General features: G+C 65.7%; 3 protein-coding genes across 3 annotated transcripts; 1 reads left to right on the forward strand and 2 right to left on the reverse strand.

Annotated features, from left to right (window-relative positions):
• GOLGA7B (golgin A7 family member B) lies at positions 1-8,151 on the reverse strand. The gene is made up of 5 exons (XM_068398801.1): positions 8,047-8,151; positions 2,381-2,506; positions 1,848-2,000; positions 1,579-1,680; positions 1-1,451 (listed from the first exon to the last, which is right to left on the reverse strand). The coding sequence occupies exons 1-5, from the start codon at positions 8,101-8,103 to the stop codon at positions 1,347-1,349; spliced, it is 543 nt and encodes a 180-aa protein (XP_068254902.1). The 5' UTR covers positions 8,104-8,151; the 3' UTR covers positions 1-1,346.
• Positions 8,152-10,400: 2,249 nt separating this feature from the next.
• SFRP5 (secreted frizzled related protein 5) lies at positions 10,401-14,238 on the forward strand. Its single transcript, XM_068397445.1, has 3 exons — positions 10,401-10,932; positions 11,736-11,813; positions 12,243-14,238. The coding sequence occupies exons 1-3, from the start codon at positions 10,401-10,403 to the stop codon at positions 12,581-12,583; spliced, it is 951 nt and encodes a 316-aa protein (XP_068253546.1). The 3' UTR covers positions 12,584-14,238.
• Positions 14,239-15,830: 1,592 nt separating this feature from the next.
• Positions 15,831-20,923, reverse strand: ZFYVE27 (zinc finger FYVE-type containing 27). Its single transcript, XM_068398264.1, has 11 exons — positions 20,709-20,923; positions 20,566-20,636; positions 20,308-20,494; positions 20,030-20,125; positions 19,733-19,845; positions 18,902-19,032; positions 18,452-18,523; positions 17,892-18,036; positions 17,522-17,568; positions 16,899-16,980; positions 15,831-16,664 (listed from the first exon to the last, which is right to left on the reverse strand). Exons 1-11 carry the CDS (start codon positions 20,903-20,905, stop codon positions 16,600-16,602), a joined length of 1,206 nt encoding a protein of 401 aa, XP_068254365.1. The 5' UTR covers positions 20,906-20,923; the 3' UTR covers positions 15,831-16,599.
• Between the last annotated feature and the right edge of the window lie 781 nt (positions 20,924-21,704).

A 21,704-nucleotide genomic window follows, 5' to 3' on the forward strand; every position in this document is an offset into this window, starting at 1 on the left:
GGGGATGAAGCATGGGGTTTATTGAGGGAGGTCTCCATGCAGGGGGGCCCCAGCGGGAACGGTGGGGCCAGGGCCACCCTGCACATACGCCATGACTGAGCCAAAGGGAATCCCATGGGGCAGGGTCCTCCCTCCAGAACCCTGGGAGAGCAACGCCGGCTCCATTCAGCCCTGCACCTAGGCAGGGACTGTTCTCCTCAGGGTGCTGGATGTCACAGGAACCCTCCTATTCCCCCCCATCTGATCCTGGCCTGTGAACCCCCACACCTTCCAGGTGGGCCCAGATGCCCTTCGGGGTCCCCACCACAGGCCAGGCTGAGAATTGGGGTGCTGGTGGCAGATGCATGCAGGACACGTGGGCAGGGGAGGGCTCAGCAGCAGGAGAGGAAGGGTCCTGGTGGAGCTGCTCCACTGGGCACCCTCCCTGCGTTGGGGCAGGTCATGGGGCAGAGCGGGCAGGGGGCTGCCGGCAGCCAGGCGCGGGCAGGCTCTGCCAGGACTGGGCACGGAGCCTGGCTCACCCGTGCCACAGCTCAGCCTCTGCTACGCTGGGCTGTGCACGAGCCCAGGGCACGCAGCACAAGGGCAGGGAGCTGGGGAGCTTTCTGGGTCAGGCACCGGGTCAGGCAGGGAGCAGAAGCAAGTGCCCAGTGCCGTGGGGAGTGCTGAAGGATGCTGCTGGCAAGGATGCTGCTGCTGGATGGATCAGGGCATCTGGCCAGGGCTGGGGAGCAGCAACGGGCAGCACGTGGGGCAGGGTGGGGGCAAACGCATGGCACCATCATGCAGATGAAGCAGCACCAGGGCTCTGCCCGGCTCCCTGGGCGGTGGGCACACAGCAGCTGAGCCCACCCTGCAGCACCAAGAGCGGAACGCCCCAGGGAAGGGTCGCAGCAAGGGCTGGCAGGGCCCGTGGGTATGGGACTAAGCCCCCCTGCCCTTAGTGCTGCCTGGGGCTTTGCGGGTCCCACGGCTCCCCGATGCATGGCATGCAGGGTGCTACCAGCTGGGGCTGCCTGCAGCAGGGCAAGCTCCTTCGCTTGGGGCAGGGGCAGCAGCGCAGAGCACCCAGAGGGCTGCAGGAGCTCCTTGGCATCGGTTTGGCTCAGTGGGAAGCACTTGGGATGTCCCAGCACCAGCCCCTGCCTGCAGTGGGTCTGAGCAGGGGCAGAGCCGCTGCGGGGGGGCACAGAGCAGAGAGGGGTGGGCAGCCCCCGTGGGCAGCCCCCGGCCTCCTTTTCCCGCCCGCCCTGGTCTCAGAAGCGGGTGCTCTGGTAATGCAGCCTGCGGAGCTCGGAGAGGCCACTGTCCCGGCAGTACGAGTCCCTGCAGGGACTCCCGGCCAGTCACCGGCCCCCCACCCCGCCACCCCCTCCACCGCTGCTGCTGCTGGAGCTGCCGCTGCTGGAGCTGCCGCTGCTGCACCGGTCCTCATAGATGGAGATCTCGATCTGGGCCCTGCTAAGGATCATCGGTGGGATGTGCCAGCTGCAAATCCAACTGCCCAGCACCCACTCCTGGTGTCCCCCCACCCCCCACCCTTGTCATCCCCCCAGTGCCCCGCTGCCCAGAGGATACGACCCTCATGCCACGCTCCAGGGGGTCGGTGAGCAGCAGCCCCCGCGGCGCGTAGATCTTCTCGTTCTGCTCCTGGATGTACTTGGAGATCTTCTTCAGGACCTGCTGGCACACAGAGGGACACTCAGGGCCTGCCAGCCCTGACGTCCTCCCCTGCCAACCCTGATGCCTGCTCTGGCCTCCAGCCCCCCTGCTCCCTGTACAATCCCTGTGCCCACACCAGGCCTGCAGCCATGCCTGTCCCCGAGCCCTCCCCTGGGGCTCAGCACCTTCTCGTAGTGCGTCTCCATGCAGAGGAAGATGAAATAGGCGGTGGCGCAGGCCAGGCACCCCTCCAGGTACGAGCTGCCCCCGATCTTCTCCGCCTCGGCATAGAAGCCATTAAGTGTTTTCACGGTTTCCTCGAAGAGCTGCCGCTCGATCTAGAGCAGAAACCAGGGTGAAGAGGAGTCTGGCCAGAGGCTGACCCCTTGCGCTGCCCTGTCTCCATCTCCGGGAGGACTTGGGGAGCACTTAACCCTCTCCTCCCTGCCCAGCTGATGCCTCAGCCCCACCAGCCCCTGCCCACTGCCTGCCCATGCCAAGACCTCCTGAACCTGCAGCCCTTCACTGGAGCCTCCTGGTTCCCGGGAGCACCCAAGCCCTTGCACACCAGGCAAGGTGGCTGTGATGGCATGCACCCAGCAGCATCGGCTGGCCCAGGGCCATACAATACCCTATGGGAGCACCATGACATCAGACCGCTCTTCCCCCAAGCCCCCATAGGGCACCTCCCACCCTGTCAGCCTGCCAGGCTCCCTACCCGGCTCTCCAGCTCTGGGGGAAACTTTGTCTGGAACTGGCACGTGGTCCCATCGCTGTAATCCCGCTGCACGAAGACTTTGGTGGCCAGGGATGCGCTGCGCCGCAGCTCCTGCAGGCTGTGCACCTGGTGGGCAGTGGGGTGAGCCGGGGGGCTGCAGCCGGGGGGTGCCAGGCGTCCCTGCTGGGGGCTGGGGACCCCGGGAGCAATGCCATTCCCCCAGCGTCAGGGCATGGGGGCTGCAGGCTCGCACACCCCGAGGCAGGGAGTCCCCAGCATGGGCTGTGTCATGCCATGAGCACAGCTCGGCGCAGGAAGCACAAGGCCCGGGGTGAGAGGAGGGTGGCGGCGAGGGGAGGATGTTGTGGCAGTCCCCTGCTCGGAGCGTGGGCGCGTGCGTGGGCTCCCTGCCTCGGGCTGGTGCTTGGCCTCGCCTGCACCGGCTGCTGCACACTTGTATGTGTGTCCCTGGTGGGCCACGGCCTGGGGAGGGGACAGCCCTCTGTCCCCAGCAGCGCCCCAGCATGCAGCCGCGCCAGCAGCTCCCAGGCAGAAGGGAAGCAAGTGGAGCAGGAGCAGGAGCAGGGGGCCGCTGGCAGCGGGTCTGCAGCGGGAGCGCAGCAGGTGGGCTGGCTGCAGCAGGGTGGCTGCACAAAAGGGATCGGCAGCCCCGGCGGTCGCAGGTGCCCAGCCCAGCCCCGCCAGCCCTGGCATCCCCGGGGTACGAGGGACCATGCCAGCCCCCTGGGCTCTGGGCCACAGGGCAGCTGCTGGGGGCTGGAGAGGAGGGTGGGAGCATGGAGGGGCCGGGCTGTGCCACGGGCGGGTGTCAGACCCCTCCCTGTGCTTCCCCTTTGGTGACACGGGGCCACTGCCGGCCGTGTGCCCCCCAGACCCTCTGCCCCTGTCCCCGGTCCCATCCACGGCACCCGTGAGAGGGATGCCCAGCCCCACAGTCACCCGTCCTCCCGGGACGCCCCACCCCAGACCCCCGCTGCTCCCTCCCACAAGGGCACCCCGCACCCCCCGCCCCTCCAGGCACCCCGCATGCACCGACCCACTCCCCAGTGCACCCCACGCGGACCCCAGCCCCACGCTGCCCTCCCACACCAGCGCACCCCCCGCGGACCCCCTTCCCCCGCGCCCAGGCAGCCGATGGCGGTGGGGCGAGGGGGGGAGGGTGCAGAGCGGGGGGGCTCCACCGCAGCCCGGCGCCGGGAGGTGCCCGCTGCCGGGGCGGCCCCCGCCGTGCCGCCGCGCACCCACCTCCGTGGCCATGGCGCGGCGTGCGCCCGGGCCGGGCCGTGCCGGGGCGGGGCGGGGCTGCGGGGGCACCGGCGCTGCCACCGGGGCCTTGCCGAGCGACGCGGGGGGCCCGGCGCTGTCCGCGGTGCTGCTGTGCCGAGCGGCGGAGGCGGGCCCGGCCGCCCCGTGTGCGCAGCCGCCCGGACCGGCCACGCACGGCCCGCCCCGAGGCGGCGGGGATGGGCGCCCGCCGCTACCGGCACGGAGCCCCTGGAGGACGGCGGTACCGAGGTCCGGCTATCTCGGGGCTGGCCGCAGCGGGGGGGCTGCTGCTATAGGTCCCGGGGGTCCAGGCAGCACTGCGGGTACCAGGGCCCGGCTGCTGGGGGGTTGTGGCTGTAGGTCCCTGGGGGGACCTGGCTGCCGAGGGGGTGCTGCTGGAGGTAACCGGGGGCCTGGTTGGCCGTGGAGCTGGCCCGGTGGGGATGTGGGGGCCTGGCCGTGGGGCTGGCAGCCTGCCATGCCAAGGGGCCTCGTCTGAAGCTGTTTGTTTGTGAAGGATTTGCAGCTGGCGCTGTGCTCCAGAGCGGGTGCTGTGACTGCGGCGCGGGCAGACATCAAAGCAGAGAGCTAACGAATTCCCCATTATCTCTGCCCACTGACAGCTCAGTGAGAGCCAGAGAAATGCCAAATGGGGGGAACAGAGGCTCTCCCAAGAGGCGAAGGGGGGGTGCGCACAGCTGGGGCCAGGGTGAGGCGGGAGGGATGTGGTGGCTGGGCACAGGGCCCTCACCAGGCAGGAGAGCAGCCAGCCCTTCCCTCGACACCTGGGCGATGCTGAAGGCAGCGCAGGGCCCTGCCAGCCCGTCTGCTCAGGCTGCTAATGCAGCATGGCCAGCTGCCTGCCGCACAGGGGCCCTGACAAAACAGGGGCAGCTCCAGCTGACTCCCACTCCCTGCCCTGAGCACCGGCCCAGGCTTCAGGCAGAGCAAATGGAGGCAGAGCCCTGGGGTGGCTGGCGGGCAGCCCCTGCACGCTGGAGTGGGGCAGGGTATGTGACCCAGGGACCAGAGGACACGTGCAGGCAGGGACCCGAGTCAGAGAGTGCTTATCTCCCTCCCCCAAACACAAAGCTATGGATCCCATAGCTTGTGGGGGAAACCTGCTGTTCCTGGGCTCCAGAGCAGCCCTGCCAGCCCACTCCCCAGAGCACTGGGGTACACCCAGTGCCACAGAGCCACAGGCCCCTCCTGGGGCGGGGGGTGCACTCTCCCGTGTACACACACACACATGCATGCACACAGATGCAGGCGTTTGTGCACACACTCAGGTGCACACATCTGCCTGCAGCCTCCCCGGCCACCCCCGGGCATGCGCCCACTCACTCGTGCTCATACACCCAAGCGTGTCCCCAGATGCCCCCAAGGCCAGGCCCTGCATCCCTGCTCCTTCCCATGCTGTGTGTCACCGCTGCCCACCCGGCAGCGCCCTGCCAGTTGCCATGGCAATGCAGCACCTGCCAGGAGATGGAGTTTGCTCTCCCATGCCGCGGCGAGGGGCTGAGAGCAGCCGGCGGGGCCCAGCTGTCCCTGCCGCCCCAGGCTCTGCCCATCTGCCTGCACCCTGCGCTGCTGCTCCAGGGATGTCCCTTCTCTGGCTGCACCAACCCAGCCTCGTCACTGGACCCTTGGTCCTGGGCTCCAGCTGCCTTGCAAGCCACAGACCTGCTGTTTGAGGGACCAGGGCACATGTCAAGGGGTGTCCTTTGGTGGGACATCTTCATTCCATCATGGGGAGCCGCCTTCCCCCAGCCATACTAGCCAGGAGCAAGCCTTGCCCTGTGGCAGGCAGGACAGGGACAGCATGGACCTGCCCCACAGTGTTCCCCATCCCCGCAGAGACCCTGGCCCTGCCTGTGGTACCCCACAGCCCCCAGTATCTCTGGAGCCCACCAGGGCCTGCCAGCCCCCCCATGCAGTGTGCACCATCATGGGCTTCACAATTTTAACCAGGGCAGGGACAGACCCTGCTGGTTCCCATGCAGAGGGCACAGGCTGCTGCCATGCTGTGCTGTGCTGTGCCGTGCCATTGCTCCCAGCAGGGCAGGGCAGAGGTGGAGGGGGGCTGACGTAGCTGACAGGATCGCAGGCAGTAGGAGCAGGGGCAGCGGGGGCTCAGCGCAGTCCAAAGCGCTGTGTGGCCCTGCTGCCCCCCAGCCCCCAGCACTGTATGGGTGGCTGGCAGGGTGCCTGCAGCAAGAGGGCTCTGACCCTTCTGCTCCATCTGCTGAGCCCTGAGGGGCTATTTTTAGGCTCCCTGGCAGCGAGGGCAGGCACCACTCGTACGGCTGTTGCCAGAGCTGCCTTTACTCCCCTGCCTGGGTTCTCCCCTGCACCTGGAGCGAGGGGGCTCTGACCTGTCCCGCAGACAAACCCTGCAGACCTCCCCTTGTCCCCAGCTCTGGCTGACCACCCAGAGTCCTGCCCTTGGCCCTACGGGACAGGCGTGGGATACACCGCTACAGACAGCCCCATGCAGCCAGCGTCCCTGTTGCCCATTGCACTGTGGCAGCTGTGCCCCAGCAATGCCCCTGGTCCAGTCCCTGTGCTTGACTCCCAAGTCAGGACTGGGGGGTGTCCCTAGGTGCATAGCACTGCACCCCATCCCTGCACCCCGACCCTCCCTGCAGTCCTGGCACTGTGGCTGGAGGCTGTGGAGGACAGCTGGAGCCCGGGACCAGCCCCTGAGGCCCCATCCTGCACCTGCTGCACGCTGAGCCCCCTCCCCAGCCCATCAGGGCTGTCAGCGGCTCCGGCTCAGCTTCAAAGGAGCCACGGCAGGGCCAGGCCCTGGCAGCTGCTTCACATGGTGCTGGGGGGGGGGGGCTTTCATTAATAGGTCGAGCGGGGAGCATGAGCTCACTGCCCCAGTGAGGACAACGGTGACATTTGGGAGTCGTGCGGAGACAGCAGGGCAGGGTTATTCACTGATAACCTTTCCTGGGAGATGCCAGGTGTGTACACCAGCATGGGGGGGAGACATCCCCCGCATCAGGAGCCACTGGAAAACAGCTCCAAGTGCCCCAGCCTGCACCTTTGCACAGGATGGGGAGACTGCCCCAAACTGAGGCCAACCAGCCTTACAGTCTGTGCACCCTGAGGATGGGCACCCTGAGGATGGGCACCCCTCCGCAGTGCCTGCAGCACCACCATGTCCAGCTGTGTCCATCCCAATGGGTGGTGCCAGGACCCCATTGCACTGGAAACCCCCGCAGAGGGAGGGGCAGCCCCCCCAGTACACCCCACAGGAGTGTGCAGAGGGGACACAGCACCCTCCTGCAAACAGGCAAGCAGAGGGGGATGCAGTTTTGGAGGGAGGTGCCAAGGTCCAGCTTTGGCAAAGGTGCCAGCTGGGAGCCGGGGCTATGAGAGGGTTGCCCCCACGCCGGGATGGGGCTGTGCTGGGAGCAGACGTGGGTGGCTTTTCCCAGCTCCCCGGCAGAGCAGGGGGCCAGCAAAGCTGCAGAGAGGGTCCCCACGTCCCCGTGTCCCCATGCACGGTGCCACGCTGCAGGGCAAAGGGGCTCTTCTCCCGAGGCGTCCCCACGCAGGACGTGCCCCTTCCCTGCCCCGCAGAGGGAGGCTGGGGGCCGGGGCCGGCAGCGAACAGGGGGTCTGTGTGCGGGCTGGAGGGAGCCGGGCAGGGCCAGGAGCTGCCGAGGGGCTGGGAGGGTGCCAGGGCGGCCTCGGCCCCGCAGCTGCGCCGGGAGCGCTGCCAGCCGCATTCCTGGGGCTGCCGGCGAGCGGGAGCGTGTGTGGGCGCAGGGCAAGTGCATGGCCACCACTGCCCTGCCTGCCCTGCCGGTCCCACAGCCCCGGGCCAGCCCTGCCCCCGGGTGCCCCCAGCCGTACACCAGCCTCCCTCGGCCGCCCCAGGCAGGGCACCCCCACGGAGCCATGCTGCCATCCCCGCATTGCCCCTCGGACTGGGGTGCTCTCTTCTGAGAGCTGCCGGACAACCTGGTACCCCTGTCCCTGCACGGCCAGCCCTGGCATGCTGTCCCCTCCTGAGGGTATCTGTCCCCAGCAGCTGCAGCCCACGCCCGGCACTGCTGCAGCCCCGAAGCCAGGAGTCCCAGGAGCCTGGGATGGGGCTGGGACAGCACAAATAGCTGGTGAGGACAGGAGGGAACCCATGCAGGCCTGGGGAATGTGTCTCTGCCCATAGCAGCACCTAAAGCTGCAGTGGGAGAGGGAGTGGGGACACAACGGGAGAGGACAGGAAGAGGTGACCAGGACCCTGCTCAGCATCTCGTTTCCTGGGAGCCTCCTGTTCCCCTGGCTCCGATCTGCTCTGTGCTACAGCCAGGCACAGGCCCCCTGGAGTGGTGAGGGGGCACCCCCAGGGATTGTCCTCTTACCATGCCACCCTGGCTGGCCGTCCCCAAGGTCTCCACCGTGGAGGGGGCAGCCCCCATGGCCCTGCTTCCGCTCTCGCTGCCGTGACAGATGACACAGGCGGTGGCACAGCCGGCTCCCCGGAGTGACAGGCGCAAGTGTCAGTCCCCCAGACGGCTGCGCGGGCACAGGACAGGGATGTGGGCACTGGAGCAGCCTGGGCAGACAGAACACAGGGAAGAGTGCCAGCTCCAGCTGCCCTGGGACATCCCCTTCCCTGGGGTACAGCCCAGATCCTCCTCCCCTGGGTAGGTCTCTCCCCAGCCCTGCCACAGTGTGGGTGGGAAAGGGTTAAGGAAGCATCGGGGGTGCAGCAGGGACCCCCGCAGAGCAGAGGCATGGCCTCAGATCAGGGACAAGGCTGACAGGACACCTGGCAGGGCAGGAGCAGAGGATGGTCACCCCTCTCCTGGGGCCAGCCCTGCTCCCCACACTGCCAAGAGGTGACTCAGTAGCTCTAACGAAGGCATCGTGACAGATGGGGGGGCCAGGCCAGCTGGCAGGGAGCCCTTCACTCCCCCCACTGCCCCCCAGCCCCACCAGCCCCCTTGCCTTCATCTGGTGGGCTGCCAGCCAGCACAGGGTGCTCTGCACCCCCAGCACCTTCCTGGGAGGGATTGTGGGTGCTGGGGGCTGGACTGGGCTGGGAGATAGGGCAGGCTGAGAGCCAGGAACCGGTCCGTGGCGACACGCAGGACAGCACCAGTGCTGCAGGGACAGCCCAGGGACACCGCACACCCACAGAGCAAGGTGTTCTCAGCATCCCGCACATGGCAGCTCCATCCCGCACACGCAGGCTCCCTCTGCCTCCACCTCCCTGCTCTGTTTCCCAGGCTTTGCCGGCCCCAGCTCAGCTCCCATGGCAATTAGCTGAGCTCCCCAGCTACCCTACCCCAGCCCATCCATCACGGATTAGCTATTTTCTATCAGCATTTATCTCCAGGCAATCTCACTCCTCCTGTGACAGCCTGATGCTTCCAGCACCCTCCCTCCTGCTACTGGGCAGCCCTGATAAAGGGCCACTCTATCTTATCATGCTCCCCTGCAGTTACACATTAATGGTGCCACCTCTGGGGCCTGGCCAGGGTGGGATGAGCTCAGCCCACCCTTGGTCCAGCAGCAAGCATCCCCGGGCGATGCAGTGACAGGCGCTGTGCCTGGTATGGAGGGCATGGGGAGGGCAAGCAGGCTACAGGCAAGTGCAGGGCATTCAGGTGAGATTGCCAGCAGAGCCCCAAAGCAGATGGATCCCACCGGGGCTGGGGGGACAGTGCCTCCCCCCAGCCCAGGGCAAAGGGCAGCTGCTATCGCCTGCCTGCACCAGGCTGTTTGCTCTGTCGCCCATTAACAGAGCCACCTTATCCGGCAGGCAGGGGCCGGTGGCGGCCCAGAGCCAGTTGGCCAGGCATGGGCATCGATCGTGGGAAGGGGAAGGGGTGCCCCAGATAACCCCTGCAGACAAATGTGTTTCTAATGGGGTCTTGAGCCTTGCACACCACCCCCCCGCTCAGCCCGTCTCCAAGGGGATGGGGGAATGTGGCCCCAGCGCTGCCCACCCTCATCCGGCTCTGGGCTCTGGCTCTGCCCATGCCCCAGGCAGTGCAAGCCCTTTGCTGGGAGGTGTAACCCCAGCTATGCCTCTGCCCAGCAGACCATGGGCTGCCCAGAGTACGTGATGACAGGGCCATCCATGAGGAATAAGAACCCCGTGCCCATGGCATCACTGTGACATTGATGCCACACAAGGCACCCAGCACGTAGGTGCCCCAGCTGCCCCCCAGTGCTGCAGCATGGAGCATCTGGGGTGTCCTGCTCCTCCATCCCCTGCACCTCAAACACCTCCAAACTGATAGTCCATGGGGCACAGGGTGGGAACCAGGATCCCCTGCCCCATGCCAGGGCATACCTGTAGGGTGCCAGGTGGGATGGGGCAGAGGAGCTGGTGGATAACGGGGGCACCTTGTGCCTACAACACCTCCCCATGGGCACAGGAACCCAGGGTGGGCTGGGGGGGGCTATGTGAGGGTGCTCCCTGTGAGGGCGAGGGGCACGCAGCGCCGTGCACCCACCCGGCTGGGGCAGCAGGGCGGGAGGGCGAGCGGCGGCGGGGGGGCGGCCGGCGGGGCGGGCTAGCGAGGGACCGGGGGGGCAGCCCCAGGGGGGGCAGCCCCGGGGGCCCGGCGGCCGGAGCAGATTGGCTGCGGGCGAGGCCTCCCGGGGCTCCTTAGAAAGGGCGGCGAGCGGGGGAGGCGCTACGGGAGCAGGCGGCGGCGCCCGGCCGCGCTCCGTCCCGCTCCGTCCCGCTCGGCCGGCGGCGATGCGGCGGGCGGGCGGCCCCGCGGCGGGCCGGGTCCCGGCGCTGCTGGCGCTGGCGCTGGCGCTGGCCGGGTCCCGGGGCGGCGGGCAGCACTACGACTACTACGGGTGGCAGCCCGAGAGCCTGCCCCGCGGGCGGTTCTACGGGCGGGAGCCGCAGTGCCTCGACATCCCGCCCGACATGCCGCTCTGCCGCGACGTGGGCTACAAGCGCATGCGGCTGCCCAACCTGCTGGAGCACGAGAGCATGGCCGAGGCCAAGCAGCAGGCCGGCAGCTGGGTGCCCCTGCTCGCCAAGCAGTGCCACACCGACACCCAGCTCTTCCTCTGCTCCCTCTTCGCCCCCGTCTGCCTCGACCGGCCCGTCTACCCCTGCCGCTCCCTCTGCGAGGTGGTGCGCGACTCCTGCGCCCCCGTCATGGAGTCCTACGGCTTCCCCTGGCCCGAGATGCTGCACTGCGGCAAGTTCCCCTCCGACCACGAGCTCTGCATCGCTGTCCAGTTCGGGAACAGCAAGGCCACCCCGCCGCCAGGTAAGCGGGAAGGGCACTGCGATGGGATGGGGATTCACGCAGGGCACCTGCCAGCAGCATGTCCCTGGGCAGCCAGGCCCCACATGCTGGGTGCCTCTGCAGAGCCCCTGCACCCCTACCTCTACACCCCTTGAAGCAGGGCCTGGGGCGCTGGTGCTGGCCAAGGACCCTCTGTATGCAGCAGGGCACGAGTGGGCACAGCACCAGCAGCACCTGCTGCTTTGGCTGGGCACCCCTCACTGTCCAGGGAGCCAGACACCCTGGCCCCAGGGCAGCCAGGCACCCAGCTGCCTGCATGGAGCTGCCCAGGGCAGGGGAGAGCAGCCACGGCAGCAGTGCTGAGGGTGAACATGGGACAAGATGGGAGCTGCTGGGGGACCCGTGGCAGAGCTGTGTCCCTTGCCTCCCGATAGGTCCCATCCCAGTAGCAGAGAGCATCCTGCACCTGTGGGTATTAGCCCCGTGCTGCTGTCCCCTCAGGCAGGGGAGAGGACATCACCCCAAGGCAGCCCAGTGTCAGGATTAGGGCTCTGACACTCTTCAGGCTGGGGCCACGCTTGCTGCTGCTGCTGTGCCCCAAAGCATCAGCTGCTGGATAAGGGGTGTCCCCATACCCCGTCCCTCCTGGGGGTGTGCTGGGACACTGGCCAGTGAGGTGCTCTGTGCCCTCTGCATCACCCCGGCACAACTGCCCAGGGAGCAGAGGGGCTGCCAGGGCTCTCCCAGCATGTCCCCACGGAGCTGGCCCAGGTGACAGGCATCAGCAGCAGGGAGCTGTGACAGTGGCTGGTCTCTCACCGCAGTGTCCAAGATCTGCACCCAGTGCGAGATGGAGCACAAGGCGGACGGCATGATGGAGCAGATGTGCTCCAGCGACTTCGGTGAGTGCTGGGGTCCCCTTCCCAGTCCCCCCTGAGCACGGGGCTGCCCTCCCCCAGCTCTGACAGCCCAGGCGGGGGTTGGCCAGAAGGCATGGTTTTCCAGTGACAACCCCACAGGAGACTCCCTGAGCTATTCCCTTGGCCCCTGTGTGCGTGGGATGGGTGCACCACAGGAGAAGACAGTGGCAGGGTAACAGGCGGAATGGGTCATTTGGGAGGGTCTCAGGGGGCCTCTGTGGAAGCCCCCAACAGCCCCTTCCACTCCCCACACAGTAACTTCCCTAGAGGCCCTTCTTCTGGGTCCCACCCCAGGGATGGGCTGCACCCCGTCCTGCACAGGTGCATAGCCCAGACCCCCCCAGCAGCACCCCAGCAGTGCCCCACAGCAGTCACCCCCCCCCACCCATGTCCCACGGCTGCCCCACACAGTGGTGAAGATGCGCATCAAGGAGATGACAGAGGAGAACGGGGAGCGGCGGCTGGTGGCTGCCCAGAAGAAGAAGGTGCTGAAGCTGGGCCCACTGAAGCGCAAGGACACCAAGAAGATGGTTCTGTACATGAGGAACGCGGGCACCTGCCCCTGCCCTCAGCTTGACAGCCTCAGTGGCAGCTTCCTGGTGATGGGCCGCAAGGTGGGCGGCCGCCTGCTCCTCCTCGCCATCTACCCCTGGCAGAAGCACAACAAGGAGATGAAGTTTGCTGTCAAGTTCATGTTCTCCTACCCTTGCCCCCTCTACCACCCCCTGCTCTATGGGGCTGGGCAGCACTAGGGCTCTGCCCACCCTGCCCTGCCCTGGGACTCCTGAACTGGCCTGATGCTGCACCCCTGGCACCCTGGCTGCACCCCAGCACTGCTCCCTTGGGCCCTTGACTGTACCTCAGGACCCTGCTCTGCACCCCAGGACCCCAGCTCTGCTCCCCTTGGCCCCTTGACTATGCCCCAGGACCCTGCACTGCACGCCTAGGATTCCCAGCTGCATTCGTGGGAGCCTTGATCCACAGCCAGGACCCCCTGCCCTTTCCTGAGAGCCCTGTTCTGCTCCCAGGACCCCTGCCCACACCCAGAAGCTTAGGCTGTACCCAGGACCATTGCTCTGCATGCTTGTGAGCCCTGGTCTGCACCAGAGACCCCTGGTACCCCCAAGCCCTCTGCCTAGCGCTTATCTGCACTTAGGACCCCTGCTTGGCCCTCTTGGGACCCCTTGGCTGTACCTGAGACTCTTACCCTGCACCCCTGTGTCCCCTGGCCAGCTCCCTGATGACATGCCCCAGACCCTCAGCCCTGCCAAATCCCTTCTCCTGCCCACCAAAGCATCCCATGCCCTCCCCTTGAGTTCACACCCCAGCCCAGGATTATCCCACCTTTGCAGGGACCCACCACAGCCAAAGCAGGTCCCTGCTGTCCCCACAGACTGGCCCCCTCAAGGCCAAGTGCCCAGGGCAGCACAGCCCCTGCCTGGGCTCCCCCCTCCTTCCCATCCCACACGGCTCAGTGGGAGGGGTCCACCTCCAAGCCCCCCAGACCAGCCCTGCTGCATCCCTCACACACAGCCCGCCGAGACCCAACCGAGGCACCCCTTGCCACAGTAAATTATGCCACCTTGGAGAAGCCTGTGTCCGGCTCCCTGTGGTTCATGGGCAAGCGCCCCTCAGGGCTCCCTCCGCGACCCCAAGAAAGATGGGAGGAGGCTCCCGGTCCTGCCCGCTGAGTGGGACAACCCGAGGGAACGGGGTCACCCTGGAGACCTGCTCCAGGCACCATGCCCAGAGCCCAGGGCTGGGCAGCCTGACTGAGCTGAGGGACGAGGTTCCCCGTGGTCACAGGCATCGCTGGAGCCTCAGGCATCCCTGTCACTTCAGGGAGCCTGAGAGGGCAGCAAGGATGGGGTGGGGACAGAGGAGCCACACAGCTGGGTCTGAGGGTGTTTGCCAGAGAGGTTTCTCCCTCCGTCAACCCTGGGGGACAGATCTGCAGGCTGGGAGCTGGAGGCACACGTGGGGAGCCTGGCATGTGGGGGGCAGATCCTGGGCCAGGATCCCTGCCTCCATCCCTGGGGACCCCACCTCCGCACCACCCGAAAGCCTTGTCTGCATCTCCCAGCCAGCCCTGCCACCCCACAGCCCCCTCCCAAAAGGCTCCCTGGGGACACCCACCTGCACCAGCCGGGACCCCCCAGCAGCACCGGGACCGGGGCAGCCCTCAGCCTGGCCCCTCTGATGGCAGCAGGGTGCGGCCCCTCTGATGGCAGCAGGGTGCTGCCCCTCAGCTCAGTTCCTCGGGCTGCCTCTGCCCCAGCAGCCCCCCAGTCCCAGCAGGCGAGGGGGGCAGCCCGCCTGCCCCTGGCCCACGCCAGCCCTGTTTACCCTGCGCATTCTTGCATCATTCTGTCCCGCCGGGGTGAGAGAGGCACGAAGGCAGCCGCCGGGATATTTACCCAGCGCCTGGCTGCCTTCGCTGCGGTTTCTCCCTGGAGCTGGCCCCGACGCAGGGGACCCTCCTGGGACAAGAGAGGAATTGAGGCTGCGGGACGCCTGCGCCCACCCTCCTCCCAGCCGATGAGGCTACCAGGCACCTGCCCCACACCGGGGTGATCCCTGCTCCCTCTGTCCCGCCTTGGGCATGGCCTCGGTCCCACTGGCCGCACCGCCACCTCCCGGAGCCCCAAAGGGCACTTGCATCCCCTTCCAGCCAGGGGGGATGCACCCCTGCCCCGCAGCTGGCCAGGGACACGGGGCAGCCAGCTGCCACAACACCCGCACGCCGGGGGCAGGCAGTTGCTGCCCCCACCTTCCACCCCAGCCAACGTGGAAAAAAAATGGGGAAAAATCTCAAATATTGTTAGAAGGTATGTTCAGAGCGAGGCTGCTGAGCACGCTGCCACAGGAATAAACATCGTCAATTATGTCATTTTACTGCAAAACTCAAAAGTACGCAAATAAAACCCCATCTCCCACAGTCCAAGTTATCTGTAGCCCTCTGTATTCTGCATCATTAGCATCTTTCCAGGGAGCTTTTAGACATACATGGCCACGGCGCTCGTCGCTCCAAGTATTTTCTCTAGAAAGACAAGTAACTTCTCTGCCTCCCACCATCGGCTGCCTGAGCTCTACAGCTCAAACCCCCAGCCCCTCGCAGACCAGTACTCGCCCCGTTGCAGATACACCCTCACCCACAAACACGACACCACAGCTCTTGGGGTGCTACACAGCCCACTCCCCAATTTTACAGCTGCTCCACAGCCCCCAGTAACTGCTGAACCCTCCGAATGCCAGCCTCCCCCCGCACCCTGGCCTTGGAGCACACCCAACACAACACAAACACCCTCATCGTCACTGCCAAGTCCAGCTTCTCCCCCAGTTTCCACAGGGCACAGCTTGAGGAAGGGGTTTATGAGCCCAGGGCTGAGAGGAGGGCTCAGGCTGCCCCGAGAGCTCCCACACTGGTGGGGTGTACAATCAGCAGCAAGACCTGGGCCCCCAGCATCTTCTTAGGCTGGTGGGTGTCACAGCCTAGGGGGCACTGGGCAATGTCAGCCCAAGCACTGGCCCCCCCAGACCCCCCAGCCAGGGGGAGCTGCAGCTGGCTGGCAGGGACCCAGGCCATGGCCGTTCCCAGCTGCGCAGCGGCCAGGGTCACATTCCTGGGATAGCTGGGAGCTTTGCTGTTCAGACAGGGAAAGGTCACCTTTGTGTGCACAGGCAGCTGCCGGGACCACTGCCCGGGCAGGGCAGGGGAAGGAGCAGCCCTGGGAGGCAGAGAGGAAGCCCAGCAGCTTCTTCTCCCTGGCTCCAGCCCAGCAGGATGCAGCCATGGCACAGCCAAGGAGGGGCAGCTGCACACAGCCCTGAGCAGGGGGCAAACAAGGCCACAGGATGACAGAAGATGGAAACCCCAGTAAGCGAGGGGAACTGGTGGCAGAGACACACCATTTCTCCCCGATCACCTGCAGGACAGCAGGGCCAGGGCCACAGAGGTGCCAGGGTGACCTGGGACTGGGACAGCTTTTTCTGGGGCAAGATAAGAGCCAGCTGAGGGCAAGAGATTTATTGGTCATTCCCTATATACACTTATATATTAATCTGTAGTAGAAAGCAGCAGTCACTAAGTGCACAGAGCAGCACTGACTTGTGCCTCTTCTCATGCCACAGCTGGAGACCCAGCCCAGCCCAAACTTCCCCTCTTGCCTCCTGTGCACTACAGCCAAATATGGGGGGGAAAGACTAAACCTGCAGGCAGCAAGGCCAAGGAGCACAGGTGTGACTAGCAGGGTCTCAGCTGAGCCAGGACCAAAGACCACATCTCCCGGGGATGCAGGAAGAGCTCTGACTTGATCCCAAAAATACAGTCACCTAGGGAAAGGTAGGGACAGGGCCCTGAGGTTGTTCTGCCCCATCCAGGCGGTGGAGGTAGGACCACAGGTGGTTCCTCCATCACTGAGCCAGGCCACAGGGCCTGGGCAAGTACGTGGTAGGGTGAAGTGAGTGCGATGCAGCACCCAGGGCTTGGGGCAGCTGCCAGGAGACAGCCACAGGGATGGGCACAGCTGTGGGCAACGCTCGACTGCAGGGACCCAGCTGGTATTGCAGACGCTGCGTGGCAAGGAGGGCTGGTCTGCCCCCAGCCTGGCACTGGCAGAAAGAGCAGCAAGCGCCCATGTCCTCTGGCAGGGTGATGCCACGCTGGGAACCAAGCAGCCCAGGCTTGCGGTGGGCAAGGGCAGGGCACCCGCTGTCCCGGGTGTCAGGTAGTGCAGGACCCAGGAGCTGTCTGGGCCTGTTGTTTTGGTCACTTGATGAGCACCTGGTTGCACAGAGCACACACGAACACTGTCTCCCTCTGAGCTTCTGGGGCTGGAAAGAAAAGCAGATGTCAGAGATGCTCTCTGTCCCCACATCACCCACCACAGGCTAGGGACCCCAGCCACAGAGCTGCTCCAAGAGCTGCAAACCCATCACCGCTCTGACACAAGCCAGGCTGTGCTGGGCAGGTCCTGCTGACCGTCCCCACCATGTCTGGGGCAAATCCCTGCAGCAGACAACACAGGTGAGAGCAGGAGCTCTGCCCTCCTCCACCTTTCCACTCACCCGTGGCTCCCATCACAGCCTTGGGGACTTTGAAGGAGCAACACCTGGAGCAGAAGCTGTTCCCACAGTTACTGCAGCTCCGCTGTGGAGAGAGATGGAGGTGAGACACTACTCTGGGCCCACTCCCAGCCTTCCCTGGCAAACTCCAGTGCCAGAGCACTGCTAACACCGTTCCCTGCTGAAGGCAAGTGGGTATAAACCCTGGTCCCCGACAGCAGAGGGGTCATCTGTGCAGGAGCTCAGACAAGACAACAGGGGTGGCCTTTGCTCCTCTAGTTCCCACAAGCAGACCTGTGTTCTGCTTCACCGTAAAGTTCTCAGGCCAAAGGAAATGGGCTGAACCAGGGCACAGAGCAGGTGCCTTGTACACCAGCACACACAGGTTTGGCCTGAAGCACCTTCCAAAGGAGCAGAAAGACAAAGACAAAGGCTCCACAGCACTAGGGATCCCTGGCACCATTAGGCATGTGACAACACCCTGCACTTAGCTGAGGTCATCTGCTGCTGGGCTGTGACCGAGGCCAGACACCCGAGCTGCCAGAGAAAGCCAGGGCGAGCCAGACATGCACAACACCTCAGCCCCAGGTGCAGGCAGCAAGCTGGGGCAGAAGCTGAAGACTCACCCTCTTCTTGAGCACAGAGAAAGTGGCTGCGCAGCCCGTGCAGCTCCCTGGAAGAAAGACAGCAGAGGTCAGGCAGGGCTGTGCTGCCTGGGACTGCCAGAGGCACAGGAACACCCATGCCTGTTGCAAAGGCTCAGCTCGGAGACCACACTGCTGCACCCTCCCATCCCTGCCCTTCCCAGGACAGCTGGGAACATCCTCCCCATGGAGGAGGATGTCTTTGGAGGTGTCAGCACAGACCCAGCAGGCACCACACCATTCTGTTCACTCACAGTTCAGTGCCCAGCACCGGGAGCAGTGGCCACCGCTGGAAGCAGCACAGACCCTGCTCTGCTGAGCTCCCCCAAGCAGCACCCACTCCCAGCCTTACCGAAGTTGTTGCTGGGGTAGCGCTTGCGCAGGCGCTCAGTTAGGCGTGACACCTTGCTGCGGATCACCTCATTTTTGCTCATAAAACCATTGTCCGGGAGGCTGAGGTCAAAATCTGCTGAGCACTGGGAGCTCTCGTCATCCTCCTGCAAAGAGCAGAGCCAGCTGAGCACAGAGGGGTGGCTGGGGGCACATGTGGGGGCTGCAGGGCAGCCCACCCCACAGATGGGCATCCAGTGGGATGCCCACCCCACAGATGGGCATCCAGGACGTTCCACCTGGCATCACCACACACCACCAGCAAACACAGCAAAGGCTGCCAGCTCTAGATGGGAGGAGATGCCTCTCTTGCACACCTTGGCATAGCAGTACTCACCATGACTAGCAGCTGGTTCTCCTTCTCCCGCAGCATGGGACAGAGAGGAGAGGCAGTACAGATGGAGTCAGAGGTGCCCAGCCCCACACCCGTCCTCCCTGAGCACCCAGCTTACCCACCAAGGCCCTCACCCCTTCCCACATCAGCTGTCCTGCAGGCATAGCCCACCCCCACCAGCCTCAAACCTCAATAGCATCTTTGAACTCTTCGTCAGGCTCTGCCTCCTCCGCCTCCTCCACGCTGCCAGGGGTAAGGTCCTGCAAGAGATTCACAGAACTAGTCCTGCTGTATCCCCACCCCTGCCCAAAGGTGGGCCCATGCTTCTATGGCAGGTTCCAGGACAAAGGACCAGCCACCTGCCAGTCCCATGAGAAGTGCGAGTCCCAGAAGGCGGGGTGAGCCCCTGCCTCCCCCACAGCATGCCCTTACACATAGCAGAAGGACTGAGCCAAGCCCCCAGCGCAGCAGGGCAGCCCCCCAGTAACTGAGGAGGGGCTCCCAGGCAGGGCACACAGACTTCCAGCAAAGCTGACAGCTGGAAGGAGCTTGTGGATAGAGGGGCACGGGCACAGTCAGACCAAAGCGCTGACCCTGCAGCTCCCACCCCACAACTGCCAGCCCTGCCCCTATCTCACCTCTGTGCTGGTGGGTGTGGGGGTCCGATCCAGGGGGGCAGCAGCTGGCAGCGGTTCGGCAGGCTCTGGAGTGCTCTCAATGGGTTTGGTGCCCACACGTTGCTCAATCAAGGCCTTGAGCTCCATTATCACTGGTAAGAAGGGAACACGGCTGGAGCAGGGTGGCACTTCCCCCAGCCCTGCCACACAAAAACTGGCTGCAAGAGCCAATTTCCAGGGCTCAGGGTGGGACATTGGCACATACAACCTTCACCCACCCAGTACCCTGAGCCCTCCTCTGCTCACACACCAAAGTCAGGCCAGCAAGGAACCCCCCACCACCTGCCCCAGCTCAGGCTAGGGAACAGTGGGGGCCTTAGTCACAGCTCAGTCACACAGATCTCCTCCAGCACACACCACAGAACAGAGAGCACCTCCGGCTCTTCTCCTCCCCTCCGACAGCACGTTTTCAAGCCTGCATCACACATTGCCACAGGCACTAAGAGTACTTCAAGTCCTGCAGAGCAGGGTCAGCGACCAAGAAGGGTGACGATGCTCACGTACAGGCTGTGTTGCCAGGCCCCAGTTTGTCACAGCACAGAGGGGAGCAGGAAAGAAGACCCAGGCCAGGACACGCATCAGGAGAGTCTTGCCTCTCACATCTGAGCCCCACCACCCAACCTGGGCTGCTGAGCACCAACCCCAGGACATCACTGCCCTCTGGGGGGTCCAGGTCCCACAGCAGAGCCCAACACAGCACACTGGGCTCACACAAGGGCTCTAGGAGAGGATCAGTACAGGATCCTTGGTTTCAGAGGGCCTTTCCTCATCCATCCCACATAGGGCTTTTACCTTGGTAGAACTGGGTGTTGCCCAGGAAGAGGGTGCTGTTGAGGATGGCCAGGACCCAGCAGAGGGGCAACAGGTAAAGGATGCAGACAGAGCCCAGCAGCGCTCCATAAAACCTGGGAAGGAGCAGCAGGACACAGCAGTCAAGACAGAGTGACTCATGCCACAGCACAAGTCCCTTCCTTCACCTGGTTCTCTGCCTGCTCTCTCCAAGTACCAAACACATCAAAGGCAGCTCCACATGCCAGGCCCCTCTCCCTGCTGAGCCCACCACAGGATGCCTGACCCGGTAGTACTCACTGGGAAGAGACAGTGGGGTTCTCCCAGTACAGTACACGGTACACTGCCTCGCAGCTGCAGCACATCCCGCTCAGGAACCCTTCCAGCTGGATCAGGCTGTGAATGAGATCTCACAGTCACGAAAAGGCCCCGCAAATACACACCCTGGCTCCTCCACACTCATACAACTTTATGGTGGCCAGGCTGGCATGAACCCAGGCCCTCCACAGCCACAGAGAAGCCCTCCCAACTGCAGAGACCCCAGAAGCCCCCCAGCCAGGAGGGCTCCAGAAACTCACAAGCTCTTGACCTGGGCGATGGCCTCCTGCCGTGAGAGCTGCACCCTGCGCAGGTCCTCCCGGCGGACGCTATGGTACCTCCTGCGCACCAGCTCCGGCTCCGAGGGCCGGGCCCGGCACGTCTCCTGCAGGTAGCCCAGCAGGGCCGGCACCACGACCAACAGGGCGAGCACCGAGTACCAGGCGGCTGGAAGAGGCGGGACAGCGTCAGCCCGGGGGGTCCGGGGAGGGGACGGGCCCTGTCCCCCCGAAACGCACCTCGGCCGAGGGTGAGCAGGAGGAAGTTGAGGCCGAGGCAGACGAGGAGGGAGCACACGGGCCGCTGCCACCTGCGGGGGGAGGAAGGGTGAGGGACCGGAGGCCGCGGGGACGGTCTCGGTCCCGGCCCAGCCCGCACCTACCGGAGGAGGGAGCGGACGCCCTCGGCGGCGTCCCGCAGCGGCTCCAGGTAGAGCTCCAGCCGCCGGTAGCTCCGCACCAGCTCCAGCAAGTCGAAGGCTGCGGCGGCCTTTGGCGGCGACGGCTCTGGCGGGACCTCACCGCCGCCCGCCGCCACCACGGGACCGCCCGCCGCCCCGTCCCGCTCCGCCGCCTGCATGACGGACCGGGACCGGCCGGGCCCGCCGCCACCGAGCTCGGCCCTACACCGCGCCGCACTTCCGGGAAGCGGCCAGGTGCGCCGTGACCTCACCCGCGGCGCTGGCACGCAGCCAATCAGGAGAGCCGGGCTGGGAAGCTCAGGCCGAAGCCCCGCCCCTGCTCGGGCAAAGGGGCGGAAGCGGCTTCGGCCCAGGAAGCGGCTCCGGTTCGGGCCCGCCGCCGACGGGCCTCCGCGGGCCGGGCGGTGCCCGGAGGCCTGCGACCGGTCTGGGCGTGGGGCTCGGGGCCGGGACTCGGGCCCCGTGGGTCCGCTCTAGATATGGAGCTCGGCCCCGTGCCGGTCCGGGTCTGGTCCGGTGCGGGGCTCAGCCTGGGTCCGGTCCAGCGCTGGGCACTGATCCCGGTCTGACCCTGATCCGGGTCTAATCCCGGTCCAGGGCTCAGTCCCAGTCCGGGTCCCAGCCTGGCCTGCTCCCGGCCGTATCGGGGCACTGTGGGTTTGTCCCCAGGAGCTCCATCGCTGGGGCACCTCTCCACGGGGAGAAACCAGAGACCAGCCCCGCACCGGGGGTCCCTGGGAGAGGGCGGGAGGTTCCCCCCAGGCCCGGGAGCGTGGCTGGCAGCTCACCCGCTGCCCCTCCACACCCCCTGAGCAGCCCAGCCCTGGCTGCGTTGGCGCTTCCCCGCACAGCAGCCTGCGTCCTGCTCCCACCCTGGGCACCGCAGGCTGTCCTGCCAGGCGCCCGCAGTAGGGCAGGGCAGCTGGCTCCCAGGGGTGTTCTGGGGACCCCGGGGCT

This window comes from Nyctibius grandis, chromosome 4 (assembly GCF_013368605.1).
Source record: "Nyctibius grandis isolate bNycGra1 chromosome 4, bNycGra1.pri, whole genome shotgun sequence".
NCBI classification, from domain to species: Eukaryota; Metazoa; Chordata; class Aves; order Nyctibiiformes; family Nyctibiidae; genus Nyctibius; species Nyctibius grandis.

Coding starts and splice junctions, on each gene's coding strand:
- GOLGA7B (XM_068398801.1), bottom strand. CDS start 8,103: ATGGGGGCTGCCCCCTCCACGGTGGAGACCTTGGGGACGGCCAGCCAG. Junction 1,681..1,847: donor TGGAGACGCACTACGAGAAG/GTGCTGAGCCCC, acceptor GTGTGCCAGCAG/GTCCTGAAGAAGATCTCCAA. Junction 1,452..1,578: donor TGGAGCGTGGCATGAGGGTC/GTATCCTCTGGG, acceptor AGCAGGGCCCAG/ATCGAGATCTCCATCTATGA.
- ZFYVE27 (XM_068398264.1), bottom strand. CDS start 20,905: ATGCAGGCGGCGGAGCGGGACGGGGCGGCGGGCGGTCCCGTGGTGGCG. Junction 19,846..20,029: donor AACCCCACTGTCTCTTCCCA/GTGAGTACTACC, acceptor GCTCCTTCCCAG/GTTTTATGGAGCGCTGCTGG. Junction 18,524..18,901: donor CCACACCCACCAGCACAGAG/GTGAGATAGGGG, acceptor AATCTCTTGCAG/GACCTTACCCCTGGCAGCGT.
- SFRP5 (XM_068397445.1), top strand. CDS start 10,401: ATGCGGCGGGCGGGCGGCCCCGCGGCGGGCCGGGTCCCGGCGCTGCTG. Junction 10,933..11,735: donor CAAGGCCACCCCGCCGCCAG/GTAAGCGGGAAG, acceptor CTCTCACCGCAG/TGTCCAAGATCTGCACCCAG. Junction 11,814..12,242: donor GATGTGCTCCAGCGACTTCG/GTGAGTGCTGGG, acceptor TGCCCCACACAG/TGGTGAAGATGCGCATCAAG.